The 15,075-nt window shown below is 51.8% G+C and overlaps 1 protein-coding gene across 1 annotated transcript; it reads left to right on the top strand.

The window, feature by feature from the left end:
• The first annotated feature begins 10,753 nt into the window (after nucleotides 1-10,753).
• LOC106739273 (cilia- and flagella-associated protein 45) lies at nucleotides 10,754-12,939 on the top strand. The gene is made up of 4 exons (XM_014600796.3): nucleotides 10,754-11,127; nucleotides 11,559-11,698; nucleotides 12,007-12,231; nucleotides 12,753-12,939. Exons 2-4 carry the CDS (start codon nucleotides 11,562-11,564, stop codon nucleotides 12,826-12,828), a joined length of 438 nt encoding a protein of 145 aa, XP_014456282.3. The 5' UTR covers nucleotides 10,754-11,127; nucleotides 11,559-11,561; the 3' UTR covers nucleotides 12,829-12,939.
• The last annotated feature ends 2,136 nt before the right edge of the window (nucleotides 12,940-15,075 follow it).

The following is a 15,075-nucleotide window of genomic DNA, read 5'->3' as shown; positions in this document are numbered from 1 at the left end:
TTGAGACTAATGCAGAACTCAGGGTCTTAGAAGGAGATACATCATTTTAGGTACACATTACAACACAGAAGAACAAGAAGTACAGTAGTAGTCACACATTCACATTAATAGAACATCACAGAAGAAGACGCCATATATAGTTATTAATAATCAAAGAAGAGTCTAGTGCACACACACAACACAGAGGGAATAACACAGAGGGAATAAAGCACACAGCAGAGTCACACTTCATATTCATAATCCATACTAAATAAATACATCACAGCAGAGAAGAAGACAGACAGACAGCACATATTTTTTACATAGTTCTTAATACTTATTACTGAATTAAATAATCAAAGAAGAGTCCAGTGCACACATGCAACACAGAGGGAAAAACACACACAACACAAAAGGAGTGACACACGCACAGAGACCTTTTGCACCACAGGAAAGTTTAATATGAAGCATGCTGGAAAGGCAGGTGCCAGGTCTGGCAGGGGAGGGAAAGGGGTAGGGGAAGAGCTACAGCTGCAAGTCTCCCCCCACCCCCCAAAACACATGCATTCTCTTCCCAAGCAGCCATGACATTTCTGCTGCCAGTGGAAGTAAGGAGGTGGGAGCAGTGTTGGCACCTGACATCCCCTCACCTGCACCACCTCTGCTCAGTCCAGAAATAGTCACCAACAGTGGAATCACTGTCTCCTCCACCCCAATGTCATCTCTCAGTGTGAGCCTCCCAATGCCAGAGTGGGAGCTGGAACCAGGGGTGCTGAGCGCACTGGCTCAAGCAATTCTGGGGACCAAGGGGGAATCAGAGTTTGTGCTCCACGCCCCTCAAATTTCCCTTAGACCCAGATCTCCTCCAGAAAGCAGCACCTCAGAGGATGTTGAGGTTGTGGAGTCAAGTGGCTCAGCTGAGGCAGCTCCTCCTGCTGTTGTGCCTCAGCCTGCTGAGGAGTGGGATAAGGCAGGATCCTCACCCTCAATCCAGAAGCGGGCGAGTAGTGTAGTGTAGGAGCATTTAGAACTGGCAAATGATCCCAGGTTTGCCATCTGCCAGCATTGTCGAAGGCACATCAGCCGGGGCAAGGATGTGAAACACTTTTCCACCACGGCAATGCTGCTGCATCTGAGGAGGCAGCACCCTCTTGCCTTTCTTGCTGCTCAGCCTGGCACCAGTGTGAGCGTGCTGAAAGGGAAGTCCCCCACTCACTTCAAAGCCCCCTTCCCCCCCAAAGCAGAGGCAGGCCACCCTGGACCAATGGGGGAAAGCTGCAGACAGAGAGGGGGCGAGTTGCAAAGGCAAGCGAGATCACCCAGACCATTGGGGAGATGCTTGCTCTGGATAGCCAGCCCTTCTCCCTAGTTGAGTGGCCAGGGTTCAAATGGCTCGTAGCACTTCTGGCCCCATCTTACAAAGTGCCTGCATGCACCACCTTTAGCAGAACAGTGGTGCCCTCCCTGTATGAGGCATGCAGGGAGTACTTGAGGGAGGAGCTGCGCAAGGCAGGGCAGCAGGTAGCCTTGCACTTCACCTCCGACATCTGGAGCAGCCGGGACAGCGATCATGCCTACCTCTTCCTCACAAATCACCAGTGTGATCAGTCAGGCTGTTGGTGGGATCTACTGCAAGCCGAGGTGCTGGATGAGTCTCACACTTCAAGGGAGATCATGGGCGCCACAAACTGCATGGTGCAGGGGTGGCTCACTGGGCTGGCCAAGCTCACCCGTGGGTTCATGGTCACTGACAATGGGGCCAATAGGGTGAAGGCTGTCCGTGATGCCAACAAAGTTGGCATCCACTGTGTAGCACACAGGCTGCACCTTATAATGTGGGATGCCTTGGAGGGGGACAGGGCTGCCGGTGATGGCGCCACCACTACTGCTACAAGCCAAGTGATTTTGAAATGCAGGAAGGTGGCAGGCTACTTCCACTGCAGCATCAAGGGGGGAAAGATGCTGTGGAAGAAACAGGCAGAACTGAGCATCCCACAGCACAAAATCATGCAGGATGTGGAGACTCGGTGGAACTCCACATAGCTGATACTCCAAAGGCTGGTGAAGCAACAGAAGGCCATCCATGAGATGGCTTTGCTTGGGGAGATCAGGATCGGCGGCCCCTTGAACAGAGCTGAGTGGGGTACCATCTCCCAGATCTTGGTGGTCCTCAATCCCTTCCTCAAGGCCACCAAGACCCTTAGTGCTGGCGATGCCCTCCTCAGCCAGGTGATCCCCATAGTGAGGGAACTTGAGAACCAAATGGAGAAGTTCCAGGGGATCAATGTTCCTGGCTGGGGCAAGCCACTGTCACCAGACGTGCAAGCACTGGTGAGGCAGCTGAAGGAGGTCATCAGGAGAAGGCTGGATCCCTTGTGGTCCAGTACGATCGACATGATGGCTGGCAACGTGCAACCCAAGGGTGAAGGGGGGCATGTGCACTGGCAGCATCAAAACCCTCGATCACTGGATGCAGGTGCTGGTCAACAAAGCCAGGGAGGCTGAAGTGAAGAGGCGAGGGGATTTGGAAGAGGGGGATCCACTTTCCCGTGCCAGCACTCCCAGCGCCGGCACCAGCACCAGCACCAGCCAGTCTCCTCCACGCCAGCCAATGCCAACGTGGGCCATGGGCATGGCTTCAATGCTGGGGTCAGAATGCACCAGACACCAGCCTCGGGCAGATAGTGCTGAGGCTTCAGTGGCTACCTATCTTACTGAGGATGTGGAGCCACTGGACTGTGAACCCTTGGCCTACTGAGCAAGCCGCAGCCAGATGTGGCAGGTCTGGCCAGGGTTGCCCAGCAACACCTGTCCTGTCCACCAACCAGTGTGCCGACCGAGAGGGTGTTCAGCATCGCTGGGGATGTTGTGACACCCCACCGCACCTGCTTGCATCCTGCTTTGGTGGAGCAGCTGGTGTTCCTAAAGGTGAGCCTCCTGCTTCTGGGGTTCCCCAAGCTCCATCTGCAGACAGACTGAGTGTCACCCTCCTCACTCCATCTGCACGGATTTCCTTTTTTGAATTTTTTAAAAGCCAAGTAATGCCCCACTCTCAGCTGGAGGGGGCACTAACTGCATCACCAGCCAGCAGGGGAAGAATATGTCTCTGCTGAGCTCATTTCCCTGCCATGACTAATTTGAAAGTATGGGATTGGGACTATGGGGAAGGAGGAGGCCCCAGGTCTTGGGCATGACCACTAAAACTGCACCCTGCCAGGGTAGGGAGGCCTGGTGGGACTGCTGGTGGTGCGGGAGGCCTGGTGGGACTGCTGGTGGTGCAGCAGCCCCGTAAATGCCAGAACCAATGATACCCTTGTGAAAGGTGGGTAGGAGGCGCCCTAACCTCCAGCTAACACACATACGCACACAGTCTTGGCTGGGGAATGCCCAGAGCTGGCAGGTCTTTGGCAGGCCTGACATTTGCTGGTTGCAGTGCAGTTGTGAGGCTCCTGGTGATCTCAGCTTAGCTACCCGGGATGCCAGCTTTTGCATTGAAAAACCCTTTGTCAGGCTGAGGAAGTACCTGCAGTTGGTCCTGGATGGAAGGAATAGTAAAGAAGCCAGAAGCTTCTGTACCTAGGAGGCTGATGAAGTGAAGTTCATAAGCCCAGCTGTGACAAGTGGTTTGCATTGTAATTTGTTTCCTCTCAGGATCAGGCCTGAGAGACTGGAGGCAGAGTGTTTTTTTGGTGAGGAATGTGCCCCCACAGGTAGTTGGGTACTGTTGTCTTTGATAGATTCTGGTGTGCAGTTTGTGGAGGTACTGGAAATAGTTGGCAGATTTTGTGTTTTGAGCTGTAGGAAGTTGGCTTCAGTTCTGGTGATGAGGTTAGGTGCTTGTTTGAATGTACAAACCACTTTTCAGAGCTGGGCCTATGCACTGCACTTCATCAGTCTTGTAGGTAGTAGGTACAGAAATTCATGGACTCAATACAGATTAGACAGTGGAATTCTGGTACACAGCGACCTGCCGGACATCTGACACCCCAGGTACATCTGCACTTTTCACTGCACTGCTACATCCCCCTTTCCCCGCCACCTCCAACCCCAGCCCGTCCCTCACCCCCTGACATCTCCATTTCCATTTTCACTGACTGGCTTTCTTGCCTGTACTGTGTGCCAGGCCAGCCTCTGGCTTCTTTACTATTCCTTCCATCCAGGACCAACTGCAGGTACTTCCTCAGCCTGACAAAGGGTTTTTCAACCCTAAAGCTTCCTAAGATATATTTTTTAAGTACTCATTTTTTTCCATAATAAAAATATAGACATAAAAACACAAGATAAGCTATCACACACCATGAGTAACATCATATATCCAACATCACACAACATCTTTACTTCTTGTTGTGAATTCCTTTATAAAAAGAAAGGCTCTTTGATAGTTCCGTCTGGGTACCTTTGATGCTGCTGCTGCTGCTACTGGTGTTGAGCCAGCTAATCTATTTTACCTGTTGTCATGTAAAGTGGTGGACCAGATGTGAGGCTGTAGGAGAGGAGGAGACCTCACTGGGGCACACTGCCGTGTTGTGCAGAGGCCCCAGTGCCAGGAAGGGCACACCTGAACACAAGTACACACACACATAGAGTCGCACAGTTAGAGCATACCTTAACAAACATGCTAGAGAAGAAGCAGCTCCTGCTTGAGAGGAAAGAAGGGCTCATTTCGGCTACCTGAGATGCTGCTGGTACTACTGCTAGTGCTCAGTCAGTCACTAAGTTATTTTACCTGTTGTCATGTAAAGTGGTGGACTGGACCTGAGGCTGTAGGGGAGGAGGAGACCTCACTGTGTTGTACAGAGGCCCCAGTGCCAGTTAGGGTGCACCTTAACACACACACACTGTCACCCACCCACGTCACGAGTTCTGCCTGTTAGCAGCCAGAGGGGCAGGGCCCCTGAAGCTCCTGAAGCCAGACTCCTCTTGCACCTATCTCTTTAACATGTGGCAGGCTTCATGGCCTGACAGAGCCTAGAAGCCAGGCCTGCAGTAGATTTCACCCCCCTGTGCCCCAAGACAAACACAGTTGCACAAGCACCCATGTCACGAGTTTTGCCTGTCAGCAGCTTGAGGTGCAGTTTATCCCAACTCCCTGCACCTATTACCTTGAAACTTGGCAGGCTTTGTGGCCTCAGCAGAGGCTACCACCCCTGCAGTGTTCACTCCACTGCACCTTAACACACACAGGGTCATATATGTCATGAGTTTTGCCTGTCAGCAGCTTGAGATGCAGTTTCCCCCAAATCTCTGCACCTATCTCCTTGAAGCTTGGCAGGCTTTGTGGCCTCAGCAGGGGATACTGTCCCTGCAGTTTTCACCCCACAGTGGCATAACACATACACGTGACATGAGTTTTGCTTTCCAGAATTTGGGATCCAGTTTCCCCCAAACCCCTGCACCTATCTCCATGAAACTTGACAGGCTTCATAATCTTAGCAGAGGCTACCACCCTTCAAGTTTCCTCTGAATCAGACAAAAAACAACAAAGTTATAGATATTTCATTGATTCCCCATTATACCCTATGGCTGAATCTCTGAATCGAAGTGGAAAACCGATTCGGAGCTCTGAATCAAATCACTGGCATCCAAATCTAACGTCAAGCTGAAGCTGACATCTGTGGAACTACAGTGGTTTCTACCAGCTACTGCCTGGCTGATGGAGTTGAATTGACTTGTATCAGCAAAGATCTACTCTACAGTTGAAGTGGAAGTGGGGAACTTAAATTATCTTTCCTATTATTACAGTTAACTAAGGAAATATAAGCAAAACCACTGCAGCTCCTGATTCCTTTGCTAGAAGTCTTTGAAATAAGAGAGACTTTTGAATTATAGTTTGAATGGAAAAATTCAATGGGAGTGAAAGAGGCATCAGAGATAAACAGCTGCAAGGTGACTAAAAGGAGTCTACCCAGCCAGAGACAGCACAGAACTTTGCACATGGTTCTGAAATGGGTCAAGTTGTGTAAGAAAAATGTAACCACAAACCAAACAAAGTTGTGTTATCAAGTCCCTGTTCTACAGTGCAGCAGGAAAAAGAGGCTTACTTGGAAATGTACTGGTAATGATTGGATTTGCTAAAAAAACCCAAAAAACAACAAAAAATCTTCTCCTGCCTCCACACCAGAATGTTGGAGAAATGTTTTTGATTATTAAACTTAACCACAAACCAAACAAGGACCCAACAGAGACTGAAAGAAAGAGAAGAAAAGATGAAAAAACAGAAAAAAACTTAACCACAAAGCAAACAAGGACCCATCAGAGACTGAAAGGAAGAGAAGAAAAGAACACAAAACTCCTAGGGATATTGATGTGGACTCAGAGAGGCCTGCTGGTGGAAGATAAGAATCTGTCTTTATGTGTATCTTAGAGAGCTGAATGTCTCTTTAAAGTTCAAGCTCTTATTTCCTAAGATAAGATTCATGAATAAAAACAGTGTTAAAGACCCCTTTCACCTTCGTCCCCAACTAGATCAGGGGGTCTCAGCACTGCCCCTCCACTAGCTGCCCCCAAGTGTGTCACCTCTCTGCTCTTTCCACTCTCAGCAGGAGGAACTACAGGTGGCTGCACACTGCGATGTCCAAAGCCTGGTACTGCACTGCTCATGTCACGGGGTTTTGTTACCCCTGGCAGTGGGCAGAAATGAAACTGTTTGACCTGGAGGTCTAACAAAAGACATTAAACTGTCAGACATGTAGGAGTTGTCATCAGTATGCTCCCACACCTCACTGGTATTTTAAAAGAGGCACCTTCTGCCCAGCTAGCTTGTCTCAAGGCGGATGAATAAAAGGAGATATCTCCATCATTTATCAAGAATGAGCAAATGCACATGCACACAGCTGCTTCTGAGGCTGTTTCATGCATCTGAACTGCCTGACAACTGTAGTGTACCAAGTGGATGAGCAGGGCAGGAGCCCAGTTCACCTGGTCTCGTAGCCCAGCGTAGCTGTTTCAATGAGCCCTGGAATGAAATACAGCAGGAGACCTGGCCGCACCCTCAGCAACTTCCAAACAGGTTCAGTGTGAGAGTCGTAGGGTGCGGTTCAGTGATGTGGAGGAGAGAAGGCCTGTGAGGACAGAGCCCATGCAGTGGGTTCCAGGGTACGGCTGCAATGCACTGCCTGTAAGAGCCCCAGGCCAGGTCACTTTGCATCTGGCCAGCAGACCACAAGTCAGATCTGGGGTGCACAAGGATGCTAATTAGGCATAGAGAAGTCTTTGGTTACTCCACTTCCATACCACAGCAGCTGGAAATACAAGCTCCCGGCTGAGCTGGAGCATCTGTGTCTGTTGGCACAATCTACCAGTCAGCAAAGGGGATCACACACTGCAGGGCGGCACATTTGCTCTGTGGTTGGCATGAAGCCTGCATGAAGCTGGAATGAATGTCCCACGGTTGGCGTTTTATTCCTTGACTGAAACCAGCAGGAGCTGGAATGGAATTTACACCACAGCCCTTCAAGGGGAAACATGATGCCTTCCCCGCTCCTTGGCAGAGTCTCTCAAGCTACCTATTCAGGAGCAGTCTTCTCTCTGTCTCATACCTGCACCTTTTCAACCCTGAAGAAAGGCAGGACTTCTTTGAGGTCACTGGGAGGAGTCTGCTCTGTGCTAGCTGCACAACAGGTATTTCTGTCTGATGCACTGCAGGTTGTCTCATGCTGTCATGCCACCATGTTCACATTGGTTCTGTGTTACAAAACCCTCTTTTGTCCTTTCCCATGGCACAATGCAAAGTTGCTTGAACCACAATCTCCAGCTGCAACTTTGCCTCAGTTTCCACTCCAACTCATTTCTTTTTACACCAGTGATTCTCAACCTAGAGACCGAAGTACCCAGGGGTGCCCTTCAGGGATGCTGCAGAGGGGAACCCATGCACTTTGTCAGGTGTGCAAGCATGATTTCCACAAGAAATCCAGAGATTTCAGGTAGGAATCTCGGTATTAAAAGCTTTCTGATCGGTGGGGTCTGAACTCTACAACACAAGAGCTACCCTAGCATGAGCGATTGGTTCCCCAAGCCGCCAATTACTGACTGAGGGGGCACCAGTCTCATTGCTGGCACTTCTGGGGAGTGCATGGTGGATCTCAGAGTGTGCACGTGCACCTGCATGCACACCTTATGCATCGCCATCGTACCCTGGTAATTTTCTGCAATCAAAATATCAAGTGAAAGCAAAGCACTGGCATTCTCCAAAGGGGACCTGGGTCTACGAAGGTTAGAGAACCACTGATTTAGGCTGTCCGCTCTGTAAAGAGCAGGGTGATCTTAGTGCATGTTGGTACGCCGCTAAGCACGAGCCAACCCTCAGTTCAGGGGGGTGCTCAGAAACCTCAGAGCTGGATGCAGCAGTGGGCAGGAGGCCATGAAGCCAACAACAGACTGGGGGACAGGGCTGTCATGGCCTCTTTTGCTGTGGGGGTCCGGCCGCTGCCAGGGGGTGCTGAGTGCATTTTCAGGACCCCCTTGGCCATAACGGATTGGGACAGAGTTAGATCCTGCTTGGACACCACAGGCCCCAGGAGAGGCCCAGTGGGGGTGGGAGGACCGGGCCCAGGGCCCCTCTCCAACTGCCATGTACCGCACTGGACACAGCTTTGTGATGTCATGCCCCCACGTCATTCCATCGCTATGGAGACCAGGGGGGCGGGGTATAAATACCAACGCTGGGATCCACCCGGTCAGTCTCAGCTCAACCAAGACACTCAGCAGTGTAGAGTGTAGTGTTGGCAGTTATTGAGTTAGTAGTGAGGAGATAGGATAGGATAGCTTAGAGTGTAGTATTAGTTAGATAGAAGAAGTTTAGATAGTACATAGATATAGATAACTTGAAAATTACATAGATAGGATAGGACATAGTGTAGGAAATAGTGTAGATAGAGAAGACCCAGAGTGACCTCTCCCTTTGCGAAGCCTTGAGGCTTAAAAATGGCTCTGCAAAGATCCAGCAGCCCGGCTAAGCTGCCCATGTTGTCCTCAGCACCCAAACCCCAGCAGGCACAAGGCCCCTCAAACTCCACACTTGTGGTAGGTGATGGGGTGTGAACAGCCAGAGCCCTCCCGCAGGCCCTGAGCACAGGATAGCTTTACCCAGAACCAGGGCTGCTGGTGCCCATTGGCAGGCCGAGGGGTGGGGGTGGGAGCCTGGCTCCTGGGCGCTGCAGAAGAGGTGGCAGGGGGGCTTCTGCTGAGCATCTCTTCTCCGCCTCCAGCTCCCCCAGCTGCACAAAGCAGGAGAATGTCAGGGGCGGATGCTCCTACAACCTCCTCCTGGCCAGCCAAAAGCCAACCAGAGAGGAGCTCGGCTGTGGGCCCCAGTCCAGGACCTGCCGCTGTGCTGCCCCCAAGTCAGGGACAAGATGGGAACTGGCCCAGGGCCAAAGGACCAGAGGCAGGTGAGTGGCTGTGAGTGGCTGACAGAGCCATGCCCTGTGCCTGCTTCTGGCCCCTATCTACTCCTCCGGATTGCAGACCTCCAGATGCTCAGTCCCAGCAGCACACTCAGGGCTGTCCCCAGCGCTTGTTCTGTGCTCCAGGCTGAGTGCACAGGATCATTCACTCAGTGCAGGGTCAGTCAGAGAAAGCAAGGCGGGGAGGAGCTGATGGGGTAGCTGTTCCTGGAAAGGGCTGTCTCCAGGACTGCAGGATCCAGGCTGTGGCAGGCCATCCCTGCTGGATGCTGGGCTTCCCCAGAAACCAGACTTCCACTCCCCTCTTCCCAAGAACCCTGCAACTCCCCACTTTCCCTCGAGGAAGGTGGACCAACCCCTTCCCAATACCCTGACATCCCATGGAGCAGAGGGGCAGAAGTGTGGGTTAGACCTCCCAAAAGCAGTGTCCAGGGGGGGTTTTCAGCAGGCAACTGGGACCCAATTTCCATCTTCCTGGGCTAGTACTAGTATATTTTGCTGGAATTGAACACAGTCAGCTCCACAGTGACTAAATGAGTGTGTGGGCAGGGGAGCCCTATACGTGCCTGGCGTGCATGCCCCGTGGAAGGCTGCTTTCCCAAGCATGACCCATGCAAACGATGCCTATCAGAGAAGCAGGATTCAGGTACCTGGCTCGGAGCAGAGCTGCCTCCTGCAGCCGCCCCGGGCAGGCCCACCCCAAAGTCCAGGCAGCCCCTGGCTAGCATGACAGGGTGCTGTGGGCCCAGGGCATGTAGGCTGGCAGCAGCTCCTTGAAGCATGGGCTCCGATGCTGGCCCGTGTCTGTCAGGGGCTGCTAGCAGCCTGCTTCTCCCGTCCCGGCCATTGTGGGCCACCGCAAGGAGGCCTCAGAGAAACTGCTTCTGCACCACCAGGACATCCAGAGCAACCAGGAGAGGGAGGCACAGGAGCAAATAAAGAAAATGAAGAAGGAGAGGCTCCTAATAAACAAGGTGCAGTGCCTGGTGGCTCAGGAGATACGGGACCGCCTGCAGCAGCTTCACCAGCAACAGCTGAGGGTATGGATGGCATTGGCAAGGGTGGTGGGGATTCAATCCCTATCAGTGCAGGTGGGGGCTTACCCCACATGACACAGGGAGCTGCACTGACCCAGCTGCCTGAGAGCAGGATCAGATCCCCAGCACATCCTGGACAATCAGAACCAGAAAATGGTATGGGTCTAGGGGCAGGGGCCTGCAGAGCATGAGTGGTGGCTGGAATGACTTGCTCTGGTCTCAGCATCGCCTGGCCTAAAGGAAAGCAGTTAAGAGTCCCGTGTGCTCATGGCACTGCACATGTGTGAAACTGAACACTGAAAGCTGCACGCAGGAGCACTGCACGTGTGTGTGTGTCAGCATGTGCGAATGCTCTGTGTGCACAGCACTGTGTGAGCACTGCACATGCATGTTAATACTGCACGTGGTTGTGTGGGGCTGCTGGGCACATATGTGCACCTGACACTGCCTGTGTGAGAATGCTGCACAGGCATCAGTGCCTCAGCACGCACGCACACACACACACGCATACACACGTGTCATAATATGACTGCTCTGCCCATGTGTGCCCGTGTGCGGAGGGGTCAGTGGCTCATGGAGCTGGGGCTGTGCTGTGGCAGGTGCAGGAAGCAGAGGTCAAGGAGCAGCAGAAAGCCCTCCATGAGAAGGAGCCAGGGACGGCCCGCCTGAGGACCCTGCAGCAGAGGGCTGGCGTCCAAGCTAAGAAGGTAATGCACACACCTGCCTCTGCCCTCGCTCCCGCCCATCCGCTCTGGCAGGCTGAGAACCAGCAGAGCGGGAAGGCCTCACCCACACGCATCCCAGGGGAGGAGTGGGGGATGCTTCCCCCTGTGACTGCAGTAGGGCAAACCCAGCCCCACCCGGCTGGAGCCCCTGGCTGAGCAGGATGTGGCTGGGTGTGCAGCAGCCTGGGCTCAGGAGAGAAGACATTTTCTCTCCAAGGCAGCAGACAAAGCTCTGCAGCTTGCCTGGGTCCTTCCAGCATTGCTGTGGCAGCCAGCACTGCACATGGAGCTGGGAGAAGAGGCAGGCAAAGGCAGCCCAAGGGTCGGGGCTGGCTCCCCAGGGCAGCAGGGGCAGCATCTGCACCTGGCTCCTTGTTGCCTGGGCCATGCAGTCAGGGCTTCCCTCCTGGCAGGACATGCTCCAGGCCAAGCAGCACCAGGAGACCAGGGAAAGGGAGGAGCAGCAGAGCCTCCTGGAGCAGATGGCCTGCAAGAAGCACCAGCAGGTCAAACAAACCAAGCGGCACTGCAGCTATTTTGAGCAGGTCGTCAGGTAGGGCAAGGAGCGGCCAAGCCCTGCGGCAACAGTGGGGTCCCAGGTGCTGGAGAGCGTGCCTGCGGGGGCACTGGGCTGGGCCGTGTCAGGCCTGCCCTGTGCAGCTCTCCCTGAGCCTGGGGGGCACAAGCTTCGGTGGAGATGACCCAGCTCAGACAGATGCAGGGCCCCGTGTCTGTGCAAGGAGGACAGAGCAGCTCCTGGCAGGAAGGTCATGGCCCTGCCAGTCTGCTGTGGGAGGGACAGGCACTGCCCATGCACAGGGCTGGGCTGGCCCCTGTCACGGGCACTGGTGTCTCCCCCAGGAAGCAGCAGGAGCAGGCGCTGAAGATGCGAAGGCAGCAGGAGGAGAGGGTGGCCAAGCAAGTGGAGTACGGCAAAGCGGTGCGGCGCCTGGTGCTGGAGTGCCAGGATCAGCTGGTGCACAAGTGGGCCATCTGCTTTGAGGCTGGGAAGCACCAGCAACAGGACATGCAGAAACCCCCGGACTGCAATGGCCAGCTGAAGAGAACCAGGATGCAGGAGCTCCGGTGAGGGTTGGACCACGTGGAGGTGGACCATGGGCGCTGGTCTCGGGGTGATGCCCACCAGCATCCAGCACAACTCATGCTGTCTCTTCCTTCCCTCCCCCTTCACCACATCCTGGGGCAGGCTGAGCCCCTGAGACTTGCTGGGTGGTGCAGGAGTGGGGCTGGGGCCCAGGCTGCCGGCTGAGGGCAGGGCAGCTGTAGCAGGGATGACGATGGCAGTGGCTGGAGGCAGGTCTCTCTGCTGTGTGCTGCCCAGAGCCTGCCTTCCTGCCGCCTGCTCTGAGCTTCCCTCCTGCCCTACACGCCCCCAAGTTCACTAGGGCCTGGGTCTCCCCATGGGAATGAAGCCCTCACAGAGTCCCTCCAGCTGCATCAGCCCTGCTCCCAGGAGACTGAGGTGCCAGAAGTGTTTCTGGGCCCCTCAGGCCTGGCTCCAGGCCCTGGCACAACTGGTGGCCCCATAGCATGACCTGCTCCGTGGTGGTGGTCTGGGATTATACACATATTTTTCCCGTTTCCAGAGCCAGCGTCCTGCCTGACAAATACTGCAGAGCTGTGGAGCACAAGGGCTGGATGAAACCAGGCCCCAAGGACTGAGAGTCTCCCTGTACTGCTCAGCCTAACCCAGGGGGGTCGTGTGAGGCCTCTCCCTGGCCTAGACTTATTTTCATGTTTTATTTCATAGTTTTAGAAAGAGTGTAAATAAAACTGTTCATGGAGCTAGTCATGTCCGTTGCCGTCGTTCACTTGATACACTCGTCACACGTGTACATGCAAGCTAAAGAAAGGCTGAGCTAGTGTAACCAAAGAAGGCAAGGAACCAACATATACTTTTCAACTGACCTAGTAACTAAAGAAAACAAAAAACTAAATATACATTTCAAACAGAGCCTGTAAGTGGTGCACTGAATACAGGAAAGGTGTCATGTATATGACAAATGCCTGGGCATGCATGCTATGCCTTGCTAAACACATCCTCATATTGCTCCAAACAGGCATCCGATGTCTGAGGTGTTACAAATGTCTTGATAATTCAATGTCTGGCTGGGGGTTGTAAATGGATCATCACTGGTACAGGCTATGGCAGATATGCCCCATTGTTAAACAAATACCCAAAAGACAGGTCCAGTAACCAATACCTGTAGGTATCCTGTTTAGCCAATCAAAGCCCATCACATGTGATTGACTTACAACTTCCAGACTGATGAAATACTGCCAGAAAGACAAGTTTTCACACCTGAACAAATCCAAACCTGGAATCCAGGCAATTTAACAGTTGTAATGTAATGGGTCCCCTTTTCCTCCCTGTTTTGTTCAAACTTTAATCAACCAACCATCAAAGAAAAATGCTTTGAAGCTATACAATTAAATAGTATAAAAGCAAAACAGAATTGCCAGCACGGTGTGCAGTCCAGGAGAAACAGAAAAATCACTATAGCATCACACCCAGCTCAACCAATGAAGGGTCCTGGTTGATTAAGGCTGCAATACTGGACCAGCTTCCTGCCTGTGCTGGTAAAAAAACACTGCTACAGCTAAATATGTACTAGGACATTCTATGATAGCTCATTTTATTTTGGAAAATAATCTTTTTCTCCTTTTTTTCAGAGGTTGTTTGTGGTATTGTTACTAAAACCTTTCTGTTATTAATCGAATGAGGTGTCATGTCAATCCTTAATTACACTAGGTTTAAAAACCCGCTTTGAACTACAACCAATTGGGGCTTCTCCGGGATCCTAATGTGGATTGACAGCAGAAGTGCTTGTGGAACTGTTTTCTTTGGTGTGTTTCCTGCTGTTGCAAGCTAGTGTTTGGAACAGGGAGCCAGATTTTGTGTGAGGCTGTTTTTGTTCTTGAGAGCTAGAATTTGGGTACAAAAGTGTGGGGTCACTCCCCACCCCCAGATATAGCTCAAGCACTTCAGACCTGAGTGGAAGGGAACCTACCTGTTGGGGACAATCCCTAAAACCCCACAGTGGGAAAAGGGTAAGAGTAACTACAAAAAGGTACTAAGGAAGCTGAAAAAACTGCTTTACCATGGCAGCATCGATTACCTCAGTTATGAGCATTATATTTAAACAATTTATCCAGGAACAAAACTTAAACAAAGAACTCTGGGAGACTGATGTATTCATAGTCCCCATGGCATGGGAAAATCTATGTTCCCAGTAGGAAGTTCTGGCAGCTACAGACAAGTTCAAAATTGGAAAGAAAAAAGAAAAAGATAAGAAATGAGCATTTATGCAAGAGCTGTTTCAAGTATGTTATGGCCTGCAGCAAGATGTTATTCACTTACAAAACAAAAGGGAAAACCAAAACTGAGGAACTGGGGCTGCTAAAAAGCAGGCACAAGACAAAACTGCAGACCAAGAATTGGAAATTGTGGCTGCCAAAAAGGAAACAGAAAACTGGAAAGCTAATGCTCAGGTACTCACAGCGCAAAACCTCAGCCCCATTAATGCTGTGATATAGCAAGGAGAAAAACAAAGGGAAGCAGAGGGAAAAGTTGAAAACCTACGGTGCTTGTACACATTATTGGGTTTTTCTAGCTAAAAAAATTCTCTGGTTTTATTTCACTCTGGCAATGTACCACGATGATTCCCCTTACTATTTTGCATGTAACACATACGTAACGTGTTTACCACTCATAATTGGTTAATGTGCTATTACTAGTAAAAGATGTTAGAGGGCATCTCATAGCAATTTTACCCTCCTGACCTCCTAGTACAAAATTACAACAGGGGCTAGTTTAGGAATATCTTTTGTGATTGGTTTCGTTGTTGGGGGTTTTTTTGAGTGGCTTGGTTAAATTCCTCCTTCCCGCCCAGTTTTCTACCGTTCACC

The sequence above is a fragment of the Alligator mississippiensis genome, chromosome 5, assembly GCF_030867095.1.
Source record: "Alligator mississippiensis isolate rAllMis1 chromosome 5, rAllMis1, whole genome shotgun sequence".
Lineage (NCBI taxonomy): Eukaryota > Metazoa > Chordata > Crocodylia > Alligatoridae > Alligator > Alligator mississippiensis.
The sequence above is the reverse complement of the archived record's forward strand: the minus strand, read 5'-3'. Positions and strand labels throughout refer to the sequence as shown.